The sequence below is a fragment of the Bubalus kerabau genome, chromosome 3 (genome assembly GCF_029407905.1).
Source record: "Bubalus kerabau isolate K-KA32 ecotype Philippines breed swamp buffalo chromosome 3, PCC_UOA_SB_1v2, whole genome shotgun sequence".
Taxonomy (NCBI): domain Eukaryota; kingdom Metazoa; phylum Chordata; class Mammalia; order Artiodactyla; family Bovidae; genus Bubalus; species Bubalus kerabau.
In genome coordinates, this window is record NC_073626.1 from 26,266,845 (window position 1) to 26,292,873 (window position 26,029).

General features: G+C 41.9%; 1 protein-coding gene across 1 annotated transcript; it reads left to right on the forward strand.

Moving 5' to 3' along the window:
• Positions 1–10,539: 10,539 nt before the first annotated feature.
• Positions 10,540–21,976, forward strand: LOC129647552 (butyrophilin-like protein 2). The gene is made up of 5 exons (XM_055574633.1): positions 10,540–10,615; positions 12,605–12,952; positions 16,712–16,732; positions 20,199–20,546; positions 21,690–21,976. Exons 1-5 carry the CDS (start codon positions 10,540–10,542, stop codon positions 21,974–21,976), a joined length of 1,080 nt encoding a protein of 359 aa, XP_055430608.1.
• The last annotated feature ends 4,053 nt before the right edge of the window (positions 21,977–26,029 follow it).

Below are 26,029 nucleotides of genomic sequence, written 5' to 3' on the forward strand. Positions count from 1 at the left end.
GACTGATGTTGAAGCTGGAACTCCAATGTTTTGGCCACCTCATGCGAAGAGCTGACTAATTGGAAAAGACCCTGATGCTGGGAAAGATTGAGGGCAAGAGAAGGGGATGACAGAGGATGAGATGGTTGGATGGCATCACCGACTCAATGGATATGGGTTCAGGTGAACGCCGGGAGTTGGTGATGGACAGGGAGGCCTGGCGTGCTGCGGTTCATGGGATCACAAAGAGTCAGACATGACTGAGCAACTGAACTGAACTGAACTGGCATCAGAACTTTGTAGTTTTCCCTGTTGAGACATCATATATATTTTGGTTAAACTCATAACTATTTTATGCTTATATTGCTATCGGAATTACTTTAAAATTTTATATGCAGTGTTCTTCTGCTAGCATAGCAGACCACAATTGTTTTTTCTTTTTATATTGCCATCATTAAACTCACACATTCTAGACATTTTAATAACTTTCTTAGGGTTTTCTATGAAGGTGTATAAAATGCTTCCCAGGTTGCAATGTTCATTATTTGTCAAAAAGAGTCTGAAATGAGGACTTCCCTAGCAGTCCAGTGGTTAAGACTCTGTACTTATACTTCAGGATCAAACCAGGTTTGATCCCTGGTTGGGGAACTAAGATCCTGCATGCCATGTGGCATGGCCAAAAATAAATAAAAATAAAAACGGATGCAAAAAAATCCATGCTGAACATAAAATCAAAATAAAAAAGTCTGAAATGATGTGAAATCTGCTTGGCTGATATTAATTTGTAAAGTAATATTATTTTAAAAATAAAGCCTGATTGATTTTTAAAATTGAAGAATATTTGAAAGATAGCTTTGCATACCCAACTTTATGTTAAATTACAGTCAGATATAGTCAATTAAATATCTTGGACATGATCGTAGAACTAGTCACCAATTGTGTCCCTGTTCCGGTTTAAATCATTTTCATGGCCTTCAGGGTGTAGGTTTCCTCTCTCTGCCAATATCTAGAATACTCTTCATTTTCACATGTGTCCACAAGTAGATATTTCCCTGGTACTGAAAGCTCCATGTGCCTATTAGACGCTCCGCCTCCACCAACTCCTGCACTGGTGGGTCACAGCACCCAGTGAAGTATGAATCGTTCCATCAGTTTTTATTTCATGAAGCATCTTCTCCATAAAAGATTTTCCTAACTCCCTCATACACTGGACTATCATAATATAGTGCCTGTGTTCTCTTCTTTTAAAGCTGTAAATGGCCTTGAAACCTGGATTTATAATTTTTTCAGTGTTGCTTCTTTAATAGTGCTTGATAATAAAACATAGTAACAATGAATGTAAGATAAAGGAAGCAGCCTCTCTCTCAAGGAACCTTTCCTTGTTTCTTTTGCTTCTCCTTCACTCTCTCTCTCCTCTTCCGTTCCCATCCCATCCATGTTTCCAGGGTGGTCCAGTTAAGGAATTCTAGAGCCCCAGAAGAAGGGAGCAGGTTCAGCAGCAGCAATTTTCCTAGCTCTGCTCCCATTTCGTACAATTTATGAAAGGAAGAGATTGGAAGTTGAGATCTGGGCCATTTTAGGACCAGCTCTCAGCCCTTCCCACCTCACTCGGAAGTCTTCATGCATGCTCAGTCCTTTCAGTCCTCTCCGACTCTTTGCGACGCTGTGGACTGTAGTTCACCAGGCTCCTGGGTCCATGGGATTCTTCAGGCAAAAATACTGGATTAGGTTGCCATTTCCTCCCCCCGACGATATCTTCCCGACCCAGGGTTGGAACCCACGTTTTGTCACCGTCTCCTGCATTGCCGGCGATTTTTACCTTCTGAGCCACCTGGGAAAGCCCCTGAAATCCGGTGCATGTTCTTGGACAAACATGCCATCTACTGGTCACACGCGGAACTGCAGTAGCCTGGGTGGAGGCTAGGAGAAGAACGCAGTGTTTCAAGGACTGATACTCAAGTTGAAGCTCCAATACTTTGGCCACCTGATGGGTAGATTCGACTCATTGGGAAAACCCCTGATGCTGGGAAATATTGAAGTCAAAATGAGAAGAGGGTGGCAGAGGATGAGATGGTTAGGTAGCGTCATCGACTCAATGGATACCAATTTCGGCAAACTCCGGGAGATAGTGAAGGACAGGGGAAACCTGGTGTGCTGCAGTCCATGGAGGTCACAAAAAGTCGGACACAACTTAATGACTGAACAACAGCAACATGTGAATGAAAGAAGTATGGCAGGATACAAGGGTGCAGAGGCAGGAAGCTTGCTCAGTTAGTATGCTTTTCTTTAAACTCCACCCCCCCCCCCCCCACCCCAGCATTCAGAAGATTCTCCTATTTCCAGTTTGAGATGTCTGGCTATCTCTGTGAGTGCATTCTCTGGGATTCTGGGAAGAGTCTACAAGTATTGACACGCATCCTGTGGTCCTTTTATCCTGGACTGCGTCATCCATGCTAGTTTGCTAGTCAATTTGTATAAGTTTCACCAACTCTTCCTATGAATGTTATCACTACAAGATAAAACCTGCAGCAGAGTCAACTGCATATGATTTCATCACTTTCAAAAAACCACGGATGGCAGTTTGTGATTGCTTTAACACTTCTGTAACTTTTTCACAAAAGTAAATTTTGAAGAGAAAATTTAAATATAAAAGTACATTTTTAAAATGTAAACACTTCAGAGGAGTTGGTTTGTCAGACACTCTTTGGATTCTAAGACAGGGATGGCTCTCACAACACAAGAAGCTCTTCAGCTTGGACTGTAGGACCCTCAGAACTAGGATTTATCTCAGCTCCCATTCCTAAATGTTTGGGTATTTTAAGCACCATGATGCAGAAGTTCCACTGCTTTTTAATTTTTATACTGACTTCTGGAGGAAAATCTGTAAGAAGGAGAGATTTTTGTTAAGAAAGCTGAATCTGAATGAGAGTCTTTGGGGCCAAGTGCAGTGTTACAGTTACTCTATTTTTGTGGCATGGACTTTAGAAATCACCATATTCTTCCTCCCCTTTAAATGATTCCTCAGTAGGATCTCACTTTGTCACTGATTCTTTTTCTTCCTGGGTTTTGGCCATGTGGTAATGCAATGCTTCCCTTTGATTTGAAGGAGCACAGTCATGGCCCTAAGCCCTGGAGGTCTTGGGAAGGGAAGTCCAATGCCATGTCCATTGTGTCTCCTGCTGAGACCAAGGTGACATGGATCGGGTGGAGTAGGAGGAGGATTCATACACACTGAGGAGCTTTTAGAGCTGTTTCCCAAGCATTTATAACCACATCACCTCCATCTCTATGGACCTGAGATATCACAGAGGGACCTCCAATACAGTCACAGATACAGAATAACTTGCCTCTGTCCCCTCAGGATTTGGACTAATCTTCAGACGGTTTATCCCTGGGAACACAACACCCTTTTTTGGGGGCACAGCCTTCCCAGAGGTCAGGGTGCTGACTTGCTTCTGTTTGGTCAGCTTCCTCCTGCACATGAAGCCCCCTGGTGGGTTCACTTCCACTCCCTACTGTCCCTGTAACAGGCAGATTGAACCCCTTATTTTAGGCTCAAATATTACCTTAACAGGAAGGAATCATTCCCCTCTCTCAAATCTAATGATCTTTTAAATTGTGTCCAAAAAAAGGGCACATTTGCAAGTGGAACAAATCCAAGAAATACTATTTTAAACAATATTTCAAAGCTTCAAGTTCCTTCCAAATAGCAGTGAGAGTCAGACGTTCTTGTCTGCAGTTTGTTTCAGAGCATCAAGGCTGATGGAGGAAGAAGGAATAGAAGACTAAGTTAGCCTTCCTTAGGTGCCAACTGCACCGTGGTCATACTTATTAATAAAGGTCATCATCCAACTCTGAGCATCAACTGCCCACCCCATGCTTTGGGGAACATTAGACCCATGATTCAGCATTTGGGTGGGCATCTCAGAACTCTATCAGTGCTTTAAGTCAGAAAACAAACCAAGCAGACAGTAGAATGACAGACAGACAGCTCAGCCACCAGGATATGAGAGTTGACTTTTTTTTTTTTTTTCCTTTTGCTGGAGAGAACTCTACATTTTAAGACCCATTGCTAAGGGACACCATGAAATAATTATTATCTTTCTGGCAAGTTCACCTGACAACTCTCAAAATAGATTTCTTACCAGGTCCCCCAAATAGAAACTGGCAGTGATCACCTGAATTTCTCTGAATTCATAGCAAGACTGATGTCCTCTCATAATAATCCTTTTTCCTTTTTTCTGATTTTCATTTATCTCCTTTATTGCTTTAGTCGCCCTTCTTTCCAAGACTCCATACTCCCAGTAATGAAGCCTAAGACCTAAATAGGAATTTTGTTTCACAGTTATATTCTCATCCTACACTTTTAGGATTATTTTAATGTGAGTAGTGTATAACTAAAGCTTGCCCTACTTTATAGCAAACCTAGAATTTAAATCTCAGGCATCCTAAGCTCAGGGCTCCTTTTGTCATCTACTAGCTGAGAAAGTGATGAATGTATATCATACAAGACAGCAGCATCTGGGGGAGAAAGGGTCTGGAGTGAATTGGAGTGGGGTGCCATTGCCTTCTCCGAGATTTTGAACAAAAGCCCTTGAGGGCAGACAGTGAACAGGTTTCTGCTGCCCTCTCGTGGTCATATTCACGAATTACACCCTTTCCTTCTATTCTTCCGCCTTCTCTGAATCCTCACTTTTCCTGCTTTCCTTAGTGTTATGAGCAGTTTGTCTTGTTTTCATGCCCTTCTCTTTCAAATACCAGCATGTCCCTACACAAAATGAACAACCATAATCACAGCATAATTGACGGCACAGTTCTTATTTCAAAACTGGTGTCCCCTTGAGAAAGCATACGTAAGGGCTTTTTGTGAAGAGATGCATACAATTCTAAGCAGAGCTTATTTTAAGTGGTCAGTGGGTACTAATGTGTCTGATCTCTAACACAAGGCAAAGACAAGTCCTAAAGTCCTGGGAAAATCCCAGCACTTTACATACCATCAAGATGATACAGAATGTGTGTAACAAATAGCTTTTGATACCGCAAAATTGAGTGTGAGAAAATAAAGTTCTGTTTTCCTATTACTGATCCGAATTTTTATATCAAGCCCTATCATGTCTTAGAGCAAAGGGGTCAATCTAGTAATTTCCAGAATACTCCGCTTTCTTGACCATTAATAATTTAAAAGCAGCCCTCTCTGCCCAGGCTTATTTCTAAGTCCCCAGGCAGGAGGTGGTGCAGGACTGCTGGAGAAGGCAGTCCTCATATTTACATAATGACTCCAACTGTATGTCATGGTCACACTGCCCCTGGTTGTCCCTGTCCTTCCCGAATGGGTGAGGATGACCGTTATATCCATGCCATCACTCTCCTCTTCCTGTATCATCCATGCCAGCATTTGAGGCAGTAATCTTTCATTCTAAGAGTTGAATCTTCCAGGGTCCACCTCTTCTTGCTTCGAGTAGCTTTCCCTTTGCTGCTGCTCTTTGGGGCTGTTGTTGGAGAGACACACCTATGGCATCACTGCCATTCTGGGAACCAGAGGTGAAGTGGGGCAGCGTCCCCTTCACCCTCATCGAGAGAGAGAAATGGGGTAAAGGAGTTTTCACCAAGGTTTAATTACTTTTTTTCTCCTCTTCAAACACCTCATTCACCATGAGAAAGGTCTTTATCTGCACTAAAGATTGCAGGGGAAAAATTCTTCATTAAGAATACCAATCTCAAGTTAGCTAGCCCAAATATGGGCAGACCTTATCAGGGGAGAGGAAGAAACTTCAGGAAAAAAATTCTTTTAAATGCTTTCACATAGTAATGTTGCCTATGCTTACATTTTATATTGAAATGAATATTTACAGTTGAATTGTCTTGGAGAACTTTTTAATTCTTGAGAAGCCATACCTCAGGGATACTGTGGGTGTGGTTCCAGACCACCACAATAAAGTGAATATGGCAACAAAGTGAGTCACACAAAGTTTTTGGCTTCCCAGAACTTATAAAAATTAACATTTATATTCTGCTGTAGTGTATTCAGTGTGCAATAGCATTATGTCTAAAAAGCTATGTATCTTAATTAAAAATACTTTATTACTAAAAAATGCTAACTATCACCTGTGCCTTCTGTGAGTGGTAGGAGTACCATCAAGGCTCACTGACCACAGATCACCACCCAAATATAATAATAATGAAAAAGAAATACTGGAAGAATTGCCAAGCTGTGACATGGAGACATGAAGTGAGCAAACGCTGTTGGGAAAATGGCGCCATTAGACTTGTTTGGCTTATGGTTGCCACAAACCTTCAATTAGTTTAAAAAATGCAACACCTGGGAAGCACGATTAAAGCAAGTACGCAGATCCCAGCGATACTTGCCCTCTGATTCAAGGAATGGACTTAAGGGGAACTTAAAGGAAAATCTAAGTTAAACCAATGTGCACGTACATGCGTGCGCACGCACACACACACACGAATGTGCCTATAACTTCCCTCATTATAATTTTTGTGCCTAAACACAGTATTGAAAAGCTTTTTAAATTTCTTTGGTTCAGTGTCTGTAATAATTAAGCTCTTTATTACCCATCAAAGGGAGATAAAGAACCAACTTTAAAAGAGCAATAAACTAGCACAGAGAGACCTTGGCCTGGCGCTCTGTTCCTGGAGAAGGTAGCTCCTATCTCTGGGCCTCGGGCTTCTCATCATTAGAAGAGGGGAAGGATACTTGATACTCAGTCTTGCGTCCAACTTTAAGCCCCGTGGCGACCTGACAATACGCGGGAGTCCTTAACGTGTGGGGAGGTAGAGGGGCTGTCTAGACAGGCGGGCAGCCTGAGGTGCTGTGAGGATCTGCCAAGGCGCCCCAGGCCGGATGTGAGGTGGGGCCTGGCTTTCTGGGAAGAGGTGAAAGTGTAAACATTACAGTTTGGTCTGCAGGTCTGAAGAACTCATAACTAAACCCAGTCAACGTTCACTTGCCACCCGCGTTTCACTTTTCAAAGGATTACAGCTAGGAGGTGAAGATGTGATTCTGACTGCAGTTTCATCTTCAGGGATTTGGCTTTTCTTTCTGTTTGGGGGAGGCGGCTTGACACCTCCTTCACCCACAGCCCAGGGGACCCGGGGGGCCTCCCCCCACCTTTGACTGTGCCTCCATTCTTGCTCCAGGCAGCACTTCAGGCTCTGACCTGTCGGTGGAACCTGCTCTGTGGATGAAGGGTACACCTGGGACCAGGTGAGGAGAAACCCCAGCAGCCCCCTGCCTTCACCCTGAAGGAAAGAGGGAGACGTGAGTGGACTGGAGAGTCCCTGGTGGGGGAGGACGAAGATGGGGAGTTGACTAAGATGAGGAAGCCGGGCTCAGAGACACCTGGCAGGGAAGCTCTGCCGCTTGTTGTAACACCCCTACTGGTATTTCGTACTCACTCCACCCTATGTTTTTCAAAGCGCTGCCGAAGCGTATTTGAGCCTCACAATATTGCAGTGAAGCAGGCTGGGTGAAGAAGGGGCTCTAGATTAAGCCTTAGAAAACCAGGATCATATTACTCGTTTGTCTTGTCGGAAGCTGTGCTTGTGCCCCTGAGCCTTGCTTCCTTGTCTGTCATGTGGTGATGATACAGCCGGAAAAATCTTACGAATGATTGTCCCCTTCAGAGAGCAGAGAAAGAAGAGGTTCAAGAAATAAAGTGAGATTCTCAAGGTCATGGAGGTAAACACAAAGTCACCTTGTTTCCGAGAAATCTCATGTTACTTTACTTTATAAAAAGTCACTGTATTTAAGTTAGTGTAGATAAATAGGCTTCAAACTTCATGAACTGATTTAATTCATTATTACCCGTTGATTACTATGGTTACATGGCATTTTGAGAATTTAACTTTTGAGGCTTTTTACTAAAAAAAGAAAATCTTCTAATAACCCTTACTGTGTGGAAATTTGTAATTTTGTTTGGCATGGATTTGAACAGTGCATATGTAGACCTTGAAATTTGGAATTGCTATTTACCCATTGCCTAAGTACAAACTACCACTTATCACTCATCCTAATAGTTGCACTTTATCCAGAAAATGAAATGAAATATGGAATTTTAAGAATTTGATGAAACACATGCATACCCTATCATATCACTTGACAATATCCAAGTTTACCACATTTAATATCAATGGTGGTTTCAGAAGAGTCTTGGCTTACATTCAAATGGTAATACAGAGATGTCAAAAGCTTATAATTAAAATGCTTTGATTTAAAGCTTACAGTGTAAGTCCAGTTATTCATTTACAAAAAACAAAAAAAAAGTGTCAAAGATTTTCAGCATGCTGATAGCAGATGGTCTATGGCAGCTCTTTTCCTTGCTACTAGGATTCTCTGGTAGCTCAGCTGATAGAGAATCCACCTGCAATGAAGGAGACCCTGGTTGGATTCCTGGGTCAGGAAAATCCCCTGGAGAAGGGATAGGCTACCCACTCCAGTATCCTTAGACTTCCCTGGTGGCTCAGCTGGTAAAAAATCTGCCTGCAATGCGGGAGACCTTGGTTTGATCTCTGGGTTGGGAAGATCCCTTGGAGAAGAGGCTACCCACTCCAGTATTCTTGCCTGGAGAATCCCATAGACTGTAAAGAGCTGGACACGACTGAGCAGCTTTCACTCTTTTTTCGTTGACATTTGGGGCTGGGTGATTCTGTAGGGGTTTTCCTGTGCATGGTAGGATGTTTAGCAGCAGTGGTGGCTGGTACTTATTATATGTCCCTCTCCCCTTAGGTATGACAACCAAAAGTATCTGCAGACATTGTCGAATGCCTTCCAAGGGCAAACCCTCCTCCCTCCCCACCGAGAACCCTGGTTTAAGGCATTTATTCTCCCTGTTTATACTCTCACCAATCTCTTTCTGAGCCTCATTGAAGGTTAATATGCATTTTCACAGCTTTCTTTGAAAGCTTCCCTGGTTTGGACAGCTTTTTCCTAGAGTACTTTTGCCAGTTTTCTCTCTGCTTTCCATAAAAAGTCTAAAGGAACATAAACTTACAAACTGATTTGTAGCAAGTGTGGGTCCTTCTTAGTCTGCCTCAGTGAGTGATGGTACTTTGGCATGGATTTTGCAGGTTTTCTTAGCTTTTACTTGCTGGAACAACATGTTTCTGAGAAGGAGTTAAGAAGTCAAGATGGTAATTTCCTTCCAGCTGAGGGGACGTGACTGATCCTTTTCAAGCAGCAAACTACTACTGTTCTATGCTATCTTCTAACCCTCAGGCTCATTTTCCGAAAATATTTGACCACTCTTTCAGGTATTGTGGTCTTGTGGCTGGGCTTGTATCACATTTCCTGGAGATATTTTAGATGAAAGGGGATTCCCTGGTGGTTCAGGGATAAAGAATCCACCTGCAATGGAGGAGACGCAGAAGACACAGGTTCCAATCCCTGGTTTTGGAAGATCCCCTGGAAAAAGAAATGACAACCCACTCCAGTATTCTTGCCTGGAAAATCCCATGGACAGAGGAGTCCGGCAGGCTACAGTCCATGGGGTCACAAAAGAGTTGGATACAACAACAAACAACAACAGTGTATCACTTTAGAAAGTAAACAGTCATAATACAGAAAACACAATCTCCTGGACCATTTGGTTCATCATCTCCATTTCAGATGAGTGTTGATTTTTCCTCCTGCTCTATAAAATCGTATTGGTGTTAGTTTTGGCGGTGGGGTGGGGGGTGGGGGGAAAGCAATAACTTATTGCCCTTGTGCAAGTTTTTATATTTGGTGTGAAGTTTTTCTTTCCATAAGATTCTTGACGCAGCTGATAGACTAAAATCTTAGATACCTTTCAGCCTGAGTGTTTCATTTTCCAAAACTAAATCTAGCATTTTAATCTTGGTAGTTTTAAAATATTTTAACTGTGTGGAAGTATTTTTATGTTGTTCGTTACAATGGGCATGTTGAGTTTGCCCATCTCTACCAATTAGGCTTTTTCTTTTATTCATTTCTATGTGTCGTCAGGATGATACAGAAAGATGATACTGAAAGGTTATTCAAGGTCATTTCCTTGGTCATCTTCTTCTGTATCACCGTTTCCACTATTATTATCTTTACTTTCCAAGGCATCCCCTTGCCCCTGTGTTCTCCTGGTGATAGAGTCCTGCTTATGATGACTTCTTGCTCTTTCCTTTACATCCAGGAGACTGTAGAGATGAAGGACTTTGCAGGACAGACTGAAAGGGGAGGGGTGAGAAAAAGTAACTGAATGCCCTCTAATTCTGCATGCTCAGAGTAGATGGACCTAAGGAGACTTTTTATAATCAAAGCATCATTGTCCCTTTAGCCCCAAAGATCTTTTCATTTCAATCAGAAATCTACCTTAAGTGCCCCAAATAGCATAAAGTACAACAGTGTAAGTAAGAGGTTGGAAATGATGGATAAAAGCAGAGAAAGGGAGCCAAGCCCATTTCATCATTTGATTGTGGAAGATATTGATGTTGCTTCCCTGTTACGTCTCTGTAACCGCTGGAAACCACAGAAGCGCTTGTGCATTACAGCCACACTTAGGTACAGTTGTATTTTCTCTTGTGTTTACCCCAGGGAGGATGGTGGAGCTTCCTGGATACAGCCTGTCTGGTGTGTTTGCCTCCTTCTTTATACTTCTCAGCATGAAGCAATCAGGTAGGATGCTCTTCTTCCCTTTACCATATATTCCAGTGTCTCAGAGGTCCCGTCTGGGTGACGACTTCCAAATTCAAAAGAGCTAGTATAATATTAAGAGTGGGGATCCAGGGGTCAAAGCCCTTGTGTTCCACAAAGACCTCCTTCTCCTCCAGCTGTGTTATGTTTGGAAAGTTACTTGAATACCTTCTGCCTTAGTTTTCTCATCCTTAAGATAAGAATAACAACCTAACTGTATCTCATAGGCTCACATGGGCTTTAATATTAAATGAGGCTGTACATGAAAAACACTTGAATCAGCACCTGGAACACGGTGAGTCATTCATTCTCCTGCTTCTATTCAGGATAACTCTGCAGGGCAAGAAAGGAGGCTGCTTCTTACCGTAAATTAAACAGTGTGAAAATACATGGAAATAAACTTGAAGGAGAGTTGCAAGAAATGGGCTTGGAAATCTCAGTAGCTGAATTTTCTTGGTTGAAATATTGTAACTTGAAAACAGATTGTGAAAAGTCAAAGTCAGTGGGTAGCATCAGAACCCCCAGTAAAATGCAGGATGACAAGGTGGGAAAAAATCATGGCACAGGACATCGGAATCACTTTTCACTTTCATGATTGGAGAAGGAAATGGCAACCCACTCCAGTATTCTTGCCTGGAGAATCCCAGGGACAGAGGAGCCTGTTGGGCTGCTGTCTATGGGGTCGCACAGAGTCGGACACAACTGATGCAACTTAGCAGCAGCAGCAGCAGACAGAGGCTGCCAGGAGCTATATGATGTGGTGAGGCTGCCCTCCTCTCTAGTGATGCACTTTCCTAAGCTGTAAAATTCACCCAGATGGCACAACTTGCATTCTAGTGTTATGCTCAGATTTCATCAACACAGAATACCAGCAGATATCCACCTGTGCTCCATAGTGAGCACTATCGACTTGATGCTGAACAACAACTCAACAAGATGAAGTTCCTTCTTAGGAGTTTTGGATCTGCACAGAGAAAGTGCAACTGGCCCTGGAATATTTTAGGATGAGAAAAAAACATAATATACATGACATGAAATTAGGAAGTATAGGAACATGCAGAATTATGAAACATCTCTTCAATTTGTAGATAACAAAGAAGTCAAACATGACTTAAAATTTTATCGAAAGGCTCGAACTCTTTATACTAATCACTGCCTTTAATCTGCCAAAAATATCCTTGCAAAAGCTGCATTTTACATAGCCCTAGTAATTGGAATCTTGCCTGTTTCAGAGAAAAACAAAACAAAACAAATCCAGTTCATTACTTAGGACAAGACAAGAACAATTCTGAAAAGCCTAAAAATCTATTGAATAAATCTATTATCTAAAATTTAGGAAAAGTGATTACAACGTCAGTCACTAAAGTGAAATTGTTATTGTTCAGTCGCTAAGTCGTGTCTGACTCTTTACATCCTCCTGAACTGCAACATGCCAGGCTTCCCTGTCCTCCACTATCTCCCTAAGTTTGCTCAAACTCATGTCCGTTGAGTCAGTGATACCATCCAACTGTCTCATCCTCTGTGAAATTACTAACTATAAAATAAATCACTGTAAAATATAAAATAAGCCACTAACTAATAAAGTTTTCAATTAGAAAATCAGTTTACACTTTAACTTATTTGAGAATAAAAGCAGTGTAGAGGTGGTAATTGTTAATCTTAAAGATGAAGAAATTGAGATTGCAAATCAATTTCTCAAGAACAATGGGTTTCTCTCCAAATCACACATCTGGTAAGTGATCGATTCAGCACTCGTACTCAGGTTTTTGAATTACATGCTATTTTCAGTACACAAGATTGTCTCTGTAACCACCAAACATACATATCGTAATGGCTGGATTTCTTTAAAACATTGCAAATAAAACCTCCCCTCCTCCAGGTGCCTCTGTTTTGATAGAGTAGACATCCCAAAGCAATCGTATTGCTCCTCCAGGTGACATATCCCGATTCCTCTGTGTCACTCTTTTGTAGATGACTTCAGAGTGACGGGTTCTGCCCATCCTATCCTGGCCATGGTCGGGGAAGATGCCCTCCTCACTTGTCAACTCCTTCCCAAGAGGACCGCAATGCACATGGAGGTGAGGTGGTACCGCTCGGAGCCCAGCACTCCTGTGTTTTTGTATCGGGATGGAGATGAGGTAACGGAGATACAGATGGAGGAGTACAGAGGCCGGGTAGAGTGGATAGAAGACGGCATCACTGAGGGAAGCGTGGCTCTGAAGATTCACAGCCTCCAGCCATCCGATCATGGGCAGTACTGGTGCCGTGTCAAAGACGACAACTACCTTGCAGAAACAAGCCTGCTACTCCAAGTAGCCAGTGAGTATCTGGGGAAAGACACAGGCTCTCAGAAGGGGAGGTATATTAACTTGCATTAAGCTCATTTCCAGTTGAACAATTCTCTTTTAATCATGGAGGCAATTGCTGATGTCCAGTCTTCTGATTCATTTGGAGGCAAGTGGTTCTGTAGGCTTTAAAGTGAGCTCAGTTATAAACAATTTCCCCAAGTTTAACTTACACGGTTTTGGCTATTCTTGAGGATTATTTAAAATTGATGACACGTAGTCATTAGCAATTTTGCTGAGGCAAGAATTCATGCCATACGGGTTAGTGTGCAAAGGCAAGTCAGCTGCTGTGTGAGCGAGTCTAGTTGACAAGCCCCGCATCTCTGTTCTCTGCTGCTGCTGCTAAGTCGCTTCAGTCGTGTCTGACTCTGTGCTGAGCCTCAAATACACAGTCACTGGGATGTGAACTCACTGTCTGAGTAACGCTGCCTTCAGTTAAAAAGCTAATGATGAGACTGCAGAGGTTAAGAACATTGTGCCTTTATGGAGATTATGGATACTAGTGTTCAGTGAAATTGGGGCTCATAGACGATTTGGAGACATACCCATTGTGAGTGGCAAGGGCCTGCATGATGCTTTTGTGTTAGCAAAGCAGGAAGGGGTTGGAAGAAATAAATCACACTGAAGAAAGGATCGCTCTGTGGAAAAACAAATATCTGGAAGTAATGGATCATATGGCTCCCTGGCAGAAGTAACTACTTCATGTGCTAAAGAGAAAATTGCTGTTGTCATTTAGTCACTAAGTCGTGTCTGACTCTTTTGTGACCCCGTGGACTGTAGCCTGCCGGGTTCCTCTATCCATGGGATTTCCCAGACAAGAATCCTGGAGTGGGTTGCCATTTCCTTCTCCAGGGGATCTTCCCAGCCTAGGGATTGAACCCACATCTCCTGTATTGGCAGGCAGATTTACCTTTACCACTGAGCCGCCAGGGAAGCCCAGAAGAAAAAATTAGGCAAATCCATTTACCTTATCAGGAAAATTGTTCTAAGGAGAATTTAACCTCTCTAGCTGATGCTGCTCTCTTCTTTGCTCCCCTACGAGGTTGATCTCCAACACCTTCTTTTTCTCAACACCTATGTGTGATTATTACTGTTATTAAGTTCAAGTTGACTCAAGATAGATGAAAAGAATCCACAAACTTCTGAGATATGGAGTGGGGAGGGCCCATACCAAGGCATTTCACTTTCAGGTACATCTGAAAAGAAGCTATGCATTTTCTAAGGCTCTGGGTGAAGAAAATCGGTCTCTGTTCTCAACAAGTGGTAGAGACAAAATTGTCATCTATGGAAAATAGAATCCCCTTTGTTTGGGTTTGAGAGTTGTGTTAAATAGAGAAAGAACTTCATGATTATATAAAACTCGGATTCTCAAAAACATTTCCCATGGAATGCAATGCTTAGATACAGAAAGTCCTCATGAGACTTCCCATTTTGCATACCCCAGGTTATCTGTTTTCTCCCCCAGGTCACAACCACCAACAAAAGGAATGGGAAGAATATTCTCTCTGGAGAAGAGTTCTCACTTTACAGTAAATATTCTGTTTAAATTGGAGTCAAGATATCATCCAACATGTCCAAGTGCCTGACATAATAATATTAAGATGAAAAAGGCAAAGTCTGTCTCACAAGGGAGTTCATGAGTAAATTGTAACAAATCTTAGTTTGCAGTGCTAGAGACAGAAGCAAAATGTCATTATGTAACTCTTATTTTCCTGTCTGAGTTTGAATGAAAATACTGCTCATATGCTAGAATTTAAAGATCCAGACTAAGGTATAAAGTGTATGTGAGTTCCAGTTTGAATGGGAGGAGGACTTTGGGCCACCTTTTGCTCAGCAGAGCCTTGAAGTTCTGCTCTCTCCCTATGAGCAAGGTCACTGGACTCCCAGCTCTGTGATTTGTGCCTCCATGGGCTCCGGGACTCAGGGCTGTGTCTTTCTACCGCAGGTCTGGGGTCTGACCCTTACATCCACATGGACGGATCTGTGGAAAGTGGACTCCAGCTTGTGTGCACTGCAAAGGGCTGGTTCCTGGAACCTCAGGTTTCCTGGCAAGACATCAAGGGAGAAAAGTTGCTGACTTTCTCTAATTATAACTTCCAAGATGAAGATGGCTTGTTTTATGTAGAAAGCACTCTTGTGGTCAGGGATGCCTCTACAGAGGCTGTGTCCTGCTTCATCCACAACCCCTCACTCGCCGAGGAGAAGGGCTCAGATGTCTCCATCCCAGGTCAGTGCTCTGCATCTAGGATCAAGATGCTCCCATTAGTAGGAAAGGTTGAAGGGACTGTTCTGTAGCACCTAATATTTTTTAATCAAGAAGAATATATAATATTTAGTAATATGCATTGTGTGTGTGTTAGTTGCTCAGTCATGTCTGACTCTTTGCAACCCCATGGACTGTAGCCCGCCAAGCTCCTCTGTCCATGGAATTCTCCAGACAAGAATACTGGAGTGGGTTGCCATTTTCCTTCTTCAGGAGATCTTCCTGACCCCGAGTCTCCTACATTGCAGGTGGATTCTTTACCATCTGAGCCACCAGGGAAGCACCAATATGCATTAAAAACTATAAAACATTTATGGCTGGAGATATACATACGCTATATAGCTATATTGTTAATGGCATTCCATTTATTTTTGGATTCTGCCTTTTCTTCTTTATTAATTTTCTTTTCTCACAAGTATGTGTTACACTGTGAAGGAAATACAACTATTCGTTCAACTGAAATGTTTTCTTGTGCTGTATTTTTGCCAGTTACATCTAGGAACTTATCATCTGAAGATAATCAGAGATGGAGACAACTATTTACACAGTAATGCATCTTTATTATAGCCTCATTTATAAATAGCAGCAAAAATAGCAGCCAGAAACCCAATGCAACAGTGGAGTGTTAAGTGTCTTATGTTACTATACATTATAGCATTGATGAAAAACAGTATTTAAAATACTATTTAAATTTAAATACTATTTAATATTTAAATAGTATTTAAAACAGTATTTAAAAGATTATTGGCTTTAAATAACTTAAAATTGCACTAAGACTTTTGGGACACCCTCTACATTTAGATATAAAGATGTAAGTACATAGCTATTTACATAAATGGTTATAGGGAAAAAGTTAAATGTTATATGTTGCTGTTAAAAGGAGTCAAATATATATACATATGTATATATAATTACAAAGCATATATTAATATACCTCTCAGTTTGTAATTATGGGTGATAATTGTCTTTGTCCACATATTATAAAGGTATAAAAATACACTTTTCATATATATGGAATGGAGAGGGAGCGTCTAGGGGAAGGCACAGGACAGCTAGTGTGAGTTTCTAGTGTGAGTAAGCAGTGCCATCGTGATAACTGGCCTCACGCACCAGCTGCACCCTCTCACCCTGCTATGATTTCTGCACATGCTCTTTGTCCCAAGGGGCCTGCATTTATTAAAAATAATATTATTGTTTCAATACAATAGTTAAATATGTTAAAGATAAGCAGAAACAAGCAGAACCATGGGGTGGTAGAATTGAGAACATTCTTGTGCAGAGAAAGGGAAAAATAGCTGGACCACCAGGCGAAAAAAAAATGTCATTATTTTTCTACATTTTATTTCTTTCTTATGAATCAACTGTTTTGAGAAAATGTAGACCTTGCTTTTTTTGGGAGGGGGAGGAAATATTTTCTCTCCTTTCTCTTAGAACAAATTCCTTAATATGTTATTCTCATTCTTTTTCCAGAAAAACTCCAAACAGAGCTGGGTAAGCAGAGATGGTTGGTGTGCATGAGTGTACACGAGCCTCTGCCCTCCCTCCACCCCTGAGGAAGGCGATGCCCCCTGGACAAAGCACACACAGTGAAGGCGACACTTCGTGACCCAGATGAGAAACTGGGGCATGATCTTCCCAAGTCTCTCACCTTAGTACTGGAGGGACCAGCAAAGTGCAGTCTCACGCAGGCACCTTTACACTGCAGAACCTGCTACTTTCTGTGTCCGTGGGGACCACTGTGAGCCCCAGATGGGTGCCTAAAATGGGTGCAGACGGAAGCTCTGCCCCACTGGGCGGGAGGAGAGGGAGTGTGTATGGGACGGCACGGGACCGATGGTGTGAGTTTCTGGCGTGAGTAAGCAGTGCTGTCGTGATAACTGGAGGTCCTCACCCACCCACGCCTGCACCCTCTCGCCCTGCTATGGTTTCTGCACCTGCTCTTCACCCCTGGGGGCCTGACCTCATCACTGTTGGGAGGAAGCTGTGACTTTCCTGGATGCAGCCTGGGACCCTGTGCTCCAGGTGGTCATTTTCCTCTTTTTCTTTACTTACTAGTTGGACTGCAGATATTATTTTATGGTACCTAAGATAAGTGGTTTAAACAATAACCAACAGATTTTTAAGCCTCTTTCAGTTTCTCCTTTGATGCCTTGTATCTTCCCCCCTCTCCTCCTTTCTGTGACCTCTTCTCTGAGCCCATAAAAACCAGTCTGCTACCCACCTGCTCATTTTCTCCTTCCGTTGATACCCTGCTCTCCTTTAAGTCACCTGCTACAGGAATATGTGTGAAGGTGTGTGTGGGTGCCTGTGTGCACGTTAGGTTTCAGCCCATATGGGAGTTTTCAAGGAAAATTAAGGTGGAGAGCACACCCCAGTCTCTGCCAGAGTCTAGTGTGATACTTTGGACACCTTTGGGCCATAAAGATAAAGAGAAGGACCTTGGAACAGTCAAAGGTAACTCTGTAGACTGAGGAGATAAGATAACTCTGTAGACTGTGCCCCGATAAGCCTTACCCTCCAACTGAAATCCCTTCCCTCCTGGGGTGGACAGAAAGCTTGACTGGCAAAGCTTGTCAGTTACAGCTCAGAAAACCGAGCCAGTGTTGGGCAGGCTGGCCTACATGTCTGTCCCTTAGGAAGATCCTCTCATTTCTCTGAGTTATTTGAATCAAAATGACATGCTCCTTGGAGACTCAGCACACAAAGTACAGTCTGATGTCCTGTTGTTTCTAAGTGGTGCATGCCTTCTGGGACCAAAGGTAAATAAGATGAAAAGACCAGAACTTCCCTTCGCTCTGCCCTCAGGAGCCTTGAGGATGAGCTGGTAATAGAGAGGAGATCAGGGAGTTCAAAGCTGCCACTGTGTTGTTAGAGCTTGTGACTTAGAGCTCAGAGGCTGCTGGCAAACCAAGATTTCTATAGAAGTCCTGAAACTGAAATCCTAGTTCCTACTCTGGCAAATGTTATTGGTTATAAAAATAATAACTAATTTTTTGAAATGATAATCACATGCCCAGCATGATGCTAAATGATTTTGGGGAGTTATTTTCTTTTTTTCCAATAATTTAAAAGGTGAATAGATTTATCATCATTTTACAGTTGGGGAATAATCAATTTTAGCTCTTAATTATCAATCTCTGGTAGGGAAATCTAGTTTGAGATTTAATATGTACCACAGCCTGGATTTCTATTATAAATTATCTTTTTGTTGTTTAGTTGCTAAGTAGTGTCCAACTCTTTGGAGAAGGAAATGGCAACCCACTCCAGTATTCTTGCCTGGAGAATCCCATAGACAGAGGAGCCTGGCAGGCTACAGTCCATGGGGTTGCAAGAGTCAGACACGACTTAGTGCACTGTCTCTCACTGTCTCTCACAGCCCATGGATAGGAGAAAAGAAAAAAAACCTCATATAGATAACAAAGATGAGGAAATAGTCTGCTTTATTACCCTAAGACACATGGATGGAGAAATAGCAGCAAACTAACTCCTAGCTCTTTTTTATCCTGACTCCTACATTTGTATTTAGATTTTAACAGGTTCATATAAAGTAGAAATAATATGTTTTAGGTAAAATTGCAAAACAAAGCAAACAACATGCTGGAAATAACTGGGAGACAAATTTTATCAAGAATAGAACAGAATAATCTGAAAATTAGAATTATGTTTCTAGAGAAGTACCTAGAAGATTACCTATGAAATACATAATGAGGACATTTTGCCTTTGATCATTGATTCCTCACATAAACAAGTGACACATTTATGCCTGGATTTCTATTATAAATTATCTTTTTGTTGTTTAGTTGCTAAGTAGTGGCCAACTCTTTGCAGCCCCATGGACTGTGGCCCACCAGGCTCCTCTGTCCATGGGATTTTCCAGGCAAGAATACTGGGCAAGATTCTAGGCAAAAATAACATTATAAGATCATTATAACATTTTTCAAGATCACCCGAGAACCCTGACTAGTGTGTGTTTAGAGGCTCACATATGTGGGACCTTGGGCACTGAAATATTATGACTGGATCTGACGTATAAGGTATTATAAGGGCGTTTCTTCATATTTCATTACTAAAAAGCCACCTCATTTTCATTTTGTTGCCATTATCAAGGTCTATAATGGGATTGGCTCCAATAACCTCAGGTTGTGAATCTCTTGCCTCACTCACACTGCATTGCTATCATTGTAGTCCTTTATATACGGATTATTTTTTTTGAAAGTGAAAGTTGCTCAGTCACGTCCGACTCTTTGTAACCTCATGGACTATACAGTCCATGGAATTCTCTAGGCCAGAATACTGGAGTGGGTAGCCATTCTCTTCTTCAGTGGATCTTCCCAACCCAGGGATCAAACCCAGGTCTCACAAATTGCAGGTGAATTCTTTACCAGCTGAGCCACAAGGGATGTCCAAGAATACCGGAGTGGGTAGCCTATTCCTTCTCCAGGGGATCTTCCTAACCCAGGAATTGAACTGGGGTCTCCTCCACTGCAGGAAGATTCTTTACCAACTGAGCTATCAGGGAAGGCTTAACTCCAGGCAAACCTTTTTATTTTGATAGTGACATATATGTCTTGTAGTATAAGAAACTGAGACATACACAGATTAAGAAGTAGTTTAAGGTCATGCAAATTTGAAATGATAAAATGTTAATTTGATTTTAATTGCAATATTATTTTCTTATGGGTCTATAAACTAAATGAGATTATAGGAAAGGGCTGCAGGTGTGGGTTTAATAAGTGATAATCTTCAGATGCAACCATGGGGTGGTTCTGCCTTGCACAGGGGCAACCTCTATCCTGATTCCACCAGATCTCCACCTCTGTAAAGAATACCTTTGAACCTCAGGCCCCCCCTCCGCCGGATGTCCTGAGTCCTAAACACTGCTTGAGATGTTCTTGCAGATGACACTATTTGCTCCAGTTTGAATCTTCCATTGTGCTTTGTCTGCTGTATTTAACAGCTTCCTTAAAAGTGATTGGACCTTCCCAGCCCATCCTTGTTAGAGTGGGAGAAGACATACAGTTAACCTGCTCCCTGGCCCCAAAGACTGATGCACAGAGCATGGAGGTGCGGTGGGTCCGATCCCACCGTCATCCTGCTGTTTATGTCTATACGGATGGGGCCCATGTGGCTGGAGAGCAGATGGCAGAGTATCGGGGGAGGACTGTGCTGCTGAGTGATGCTATCAGTGAGGGGAGGCTGACCCTGCAGATAAACGATGCCAGGACTTCAGATGATGGGAAGTATCGGTGCCTTTTTGAAAAAGACGGGGTCTACCAGGAGGCCGATTTGGATCTGAAGATCATAGGTAAGGATTCTAGACAGATGTTCTGAATTCAATGTCTGTTCCTACTGCTTTTAACTTGCTGGGTCCTGGAAAATTTCTCTGGCACCTGAAATTTTCTTAATGTCCATTCACTCACCAAATGTACAGTAAATTCTCCCACATGCTGGAGCTATCATAGATATGTAACGTCCACAAACTCGAATGGACCAGACCTAATTCTTTGTGTGTAGAATTTGTATCCTTCCCAGGATCTCCATAAAGTGGCCATACCTCTAGTGAAATGTGAGATTCTTACTCCATAATGACACAGGACTCATTATTTCAGTGTGTTACTAAAATATTGGGAAAGATGTAGTTATTAGGAAATATGGTAATTTGAAGGTTAAACTGTTGGGTTGGCCAAAAGTTCGCTCAAGTTTTTCCATCATGTCTTAAAAATAAACTTTTTGGCCAACCCAACAGATCTACCATATAGGAAAAAAATAAAAATGTCGACAGTATTGGCAGGGATGGAGGAGGGACAAGATCACTCCCTGCATCATGATTTCCCTCTGTCTATGTTTGTGGGTGAAAACTGATTTTTCTAAGGTTGGCAACTGCCATTGAGGACATTGCCTAACTCACAGATAATCTGTTTCTCCCACGGGTGGTGTATCCAAATTAATAAATATGTTTAGAAAACATCCATGGGAGCACAAGTTAACAAGTTTAATGAACTTCATAATTTTCTGCCATTGGAAACATGTATTTATAAGATTTTGTTCTTTGAGACTATTCTCTTATCCGTTTTTCTGGCCATGTTGATTCGTGACCTTATCAGAGGTAATTTTTGGGGTATAGAAGAATAAAAATTGGATTTGAAATTTATTGCATCCTTTAATCTGTCCCAGAATAATTTTAGGAATGCAAAACATAAAAATATGCAAACAAAAGGAAACAAGGGTTCCAGCTAGTCTCATTCCTGCTGCTGCTGCTGCTAAGTTGCTTTAGTCGTGTCCGACTCTGTGCGACCCCAGAGACCGCTAAGTGGCGTATAAACTTTGTTTACCCCATAAGCTTCATTTTCTGCTCCAAGCCTCTGAACCCCTCTTTCCCCTCGCAGTGAACTCACTATGTAACCACTTTCAGAGGCTCTCAGTTGCTTGCCTTGATCTTTATTCCCAGGTCTGGGTTCTTCCCCTCAAATCTCCATGGAGGGACCGAAGGATGGAGAAGTAAAGCTAAAGTGCACTTCGGAAGGCTGGTTCCCACAGCCCCAAGTGCAATGGAGGGACATGGAAGGAAACACAATACCATCATCTTCCCAGGACCTGACTCAAGGCAGCCAGGGGCTATTTCAAGTGGAGGCATTTCTACTGGTCACAAACAGCTCTGTTGTGAATGTGACCTGTTCCATCAGCAGCCCCTTTATTGGCGAGGAGAAAAAGACAACTTTTTCTACTTCAGGTTAGTGATTCCGTGTGCTCCTCTCAGCTTTGTGAATTAAATATGAAGACCAACCGAGACTTACTCATTTTACTGCTTTTCTATTTTTTTTTCCTTTTATGATGAAGTCTATTGCTATCTCTTGCAAAGCTGGTCTTCAAGACATCTATAGATTCTAGTCTTTTGAGCTTCTCCCTGAAATCCCCCTCTAAAGCCATAAGGTTATATGGTTATATCATCAGCTACTAAATTCCAAGAATTGACTCTACCATCACTATATCTACAATCTCTTTTTCAGTGCAAAAACATTGACATCCCTTCCCCCTGCCCCTCATGACAGGTTTTCTTCCAGATTAGAAATTAATTTTCCATGACACCATTTTCATGGCTGCAGATTCAGTAAATTTATCTTTTTGCCATTCTTGCTGTTCCAGTGTTTGTGGTGATGATAGAGTTGGAAAAGAGAAAGGGGAGAAATGTGTGTGTTTCTGAAAGGTTTATAACCTCTCCGACCAAGTGGAGAAGAGATGGAGTCAAAAGGGGAGAGACCAATCTAGCCAGTAAGCAATTCCCTAAGGAGGAGAAGTGGATGACAGATGAGATGGTTGGATGGCATCACTGACTCAATGGACATGGGTTTGGGTGGACTCCAGGAATTGGTGATGGGCAGGGAGGCCTGGCATGCTACGGTTCATGGGGTCGCAAAGAGTTAGACATGACTGAGTGACTGAACTGAACTGAACTGAACTGACGTGTTCTCCACAGCCATAAAGAGTCACATAAAGAACACAGCCATAAAGAACACCCATAAAGAGTCACAGAATTAACTAGAGAAGAGAAGGGGGAGGGAGGAGATAGAGGTGACTTGGGGGAGAAAAGGGAGAGTCAAAAGGGGAGAGAGCAATCAAACCAGTACTCACATCCCTAAGTGAAAATGGATACTGAAGATTAGATACTTAAAGGTACAAAACTGATAAAAAAATGCCAAAAAGCAAAGGATAAAAATACAGAATAGGGGTTAGACTCTCAAAAATGCAATATTAAAAATACAAAACAAAATCAATAACAAAAATTATAAAATATATATATGTGAAATTTGCCTTTAAAATAGAGTCTTTTTTTTTTGCAAGGTAGGTTATAAAAATGAAAATTAAAGGAGTACTAAAGAACTTTAAAATAAAAAGATTTTTAAAATTTAAAAATGATAATAGTAAAAATATATCTAGGAATTTCTCTGGAGCTGTTGTTTGCAGTGTGGGGTCAGTTCAGTTTCAGATAGTTCCTGTTCCAGCTTGTACTTCTTCTCAAGGTCTATAGGCCCCTTCCAATGCTTCAGGTGAGTTCAGTTCAGTGGCTCAATCATGTCCGACTCTTTGCAACCCCATGAATTACAGCACACCAGGCCTCCCAGTGCATCACCAATTCCCAGGGTTCACTCAAACTCACGTTCATTGAGTCAGTGATGCCATCCAGCCATCTCATCCTCTGTCATCCCCTTCTCCTCCTGCCCCCAATCCTTCCCAGCATCAGAGTCTTTTACAATGAGTCAGCTCTTCACATGAGGTGGCCAAAGTATTGGAGTTTCAGCTTTAGCATCATTCCTTCCAAAGAACACCCAGGACTGATCTCCTTTAGGATGGACTGGTTGGATCTCCTTGCAGTCCAAGGGACTCTCAAGAGTCTTCTCCAACACCACAGTTCAAAGGCATCAATTGTTTAGCGCTCAGCTTTCTTCACAGTCCAACTCTCACATCCATACATGACCACTGGAAAAACCATAGCCTTGACTACACAGACCTTTGTTGGCAAAGTAATGTTTCTGCTTTTGAATATGCTATCTATATTGGTCATAACTTTCCTTCCAAGAAGTAAGTGTCTTTTAATTTCATGGCTACAGTCACCATCTGCAGTGATTTTGGAGCCCCCAAAAATTAAGTCTGACACTGTTTCCACTGTTTCCCCATCTACTTCCCATGAAATGATGGAACCAGGTGCCATGATCTTAGTCTTCTGAAGGTGGAGCTTTAAGCCAACTTTTTCACTCTCCTCTTTCACTTTCATCAAGAGGCTTTTTAGTTCCTCTTCACTTTCTGCCATAAGGGTGGTGTCATCTGCATATCTAAGGTTATTGATATTTCTCTGGGCAATCTTGATTCCAGCTTGTGCTTCTTCCAACCCAGAGTTTCTCATGATGTATTCTGCATATAAGTTAAATAAGCAGGGTGACAATATAAGCCTTGACGTACTCCTTTTCCTATTTGGAACCAGTCTGTTCCATGTCCAGTTGTAACTGTTGTTTCCTGACCCGCATACAGGTTTCTCAAGAGGCAGGTCAGGTGGTCTGGTATTCCCATCTCCTTCAGAATTTTCCACAGTTTATTGTGATCCACACAGTTAAAGGCTTTGGCATAGTCAATAGAGCAGAAATAGATGTTTTTCTGGAACTCTCTTGCTTTTTCCATGATCCAGCAGATGTTGGCAATTTGATCACTGGTCCCTCTACCTTTTCTAAAACCAGCTTGAACATCTGGAATTTCAAGGTTCTCGTATTGCTGAAGCCTGGCTTGGAGAATTTTGAGCATTACTTTACTAGCGTGTGAGATTAGTGCAATTGTACAGTAGTTTGAGCATTCTTTGGCATTGCCTTTCTTTGGGATTGGAATAAAAACTGACCTTTTCCAGTCCTGTGGCCACTGCTGAGTTTTTCAAAGTTGCTGGCATATTGAGTGCAGCACTTTCACAGCATCATCTTTCAGGATTTGAAAGAGCTCAACTGGAATTCCATCAGCTCCACTAGCTTTGTTCTTAGTGATGCTTTCTAAGGCCCACTTGACTTCACATTCCAAGATGTCTGGCTCTAGGTCAGTGATCACACCATCGTGATTATTTGAGTCATGAAGATCTTTTTTTGTACAGTTCTTCTGTGTATTCTTGCCACCTCTTCTTAATATCTTCTGCTTCTGTTAGGTCCATACCATTTCTGTCCTTTATAGAGCCCATCTTTGCATGAAATGTTCCATTGGTATCTCTAATTTTCTTGAAGAGATCTCTATTCTTTCCCATTCTGTTGTTTTCCTCTATTTCTTTGCATTGATCTCTGAGGAAGGCTTTCTTATCTCTTCTTGCTATTCTTTGAAACTCTGCATTCAGATGCTTATATCTTTCCTTTTCTCCTTTGCTTTTTGCTTCTCTTCTTTTCACAGCTATTTGTAAGGCCTCCCCAGACAGCCATTTTGCTTTTTTGCATTTCTTTTCTATGGGGATGGTCTTAATCCCTGTCTCCTATACAATTTCACGAACCTCATTCCAGAGTTCATCAGGCACTCTATCTATCAGATCTAGGCCCTTAAATCTATTTCTCACTTCCACTGTATAATCATAAGGGATTTGATTTAGGTCATACCTGTATGGTCTAGTGGTTTTCCCTACTTTCTTCAATTTAAGTCTGCATTTGGCAATAAGGAGTTCATGATCTGAGCCACAGTCAGCTCCTGGTCTTTTTTTTTGCTGACTGTATAGAGCTTTTCCATCTTTGGCTGCAAAGAATATAATCAATCTGATTTCAGTGTTGACCATCTGGTGATGTCCATGTGTAGAGTCTTCTTTTGTGTTGTTTGGAGAGGGTGTTTGCTATGACCAGTGCATTTTCTTGGCAAAATTCTATTAGTCTTTGCCCTGCTTCATTCCGTATTCCAAGGCCAAATTTGCCTGTTACTCCAGGTGTTTCTTGACTTCCTACTTTTGCATTCCAGTCCCCTATAATGAAAAGGACATCTTTTTCGGGTGTTAGTTCTAAAAGGTCTTGTAGGTTTTCATAGAACCGTTCAACTTCAGCTTCTTCAGCATTACTGGTTGGGGCATAGACTTGGATTACTGTGATATTGAATGGTTTGCCTTGGAAACGAACAGAGATCATTCTGTCGTTTTTGAGATTGCATCCAAGTACTGCATTTCAGATTCTTTTGTTGACCACGATGGCTAGTCCATTTCTTCTGAGGGATTCCTGCCTGCAGTAGTAGATATAATGGTCATCTGGGTTAAATTCACCCATTCCAGTCCACTTGAGTTCGCTGATTCCT

Coding starts and splice junctions, on each gene's coding strand:
- LOC129647552 (XM_055574633.1), top strand. CDS start 10,540: ATGGTGGAGCTTCCTGGATACAGCCTGTCTGGTGTGTTTGCCTCCTTC. Junction 10,616..12,604: donor TCTCAGCATGAAGCAATCAG/GTAGGATGCTCT, acceptor ACTCTTTTGTAG/ATGACTTCAGAGTGACGGGT. Junction 16,733..20,198: donor AAAACTCCAAACAGAGCTGG/GTAAGCAGAGAT, acceptor TGTATTTAACAG/CTTCCTTAAAAGTGATTGGA.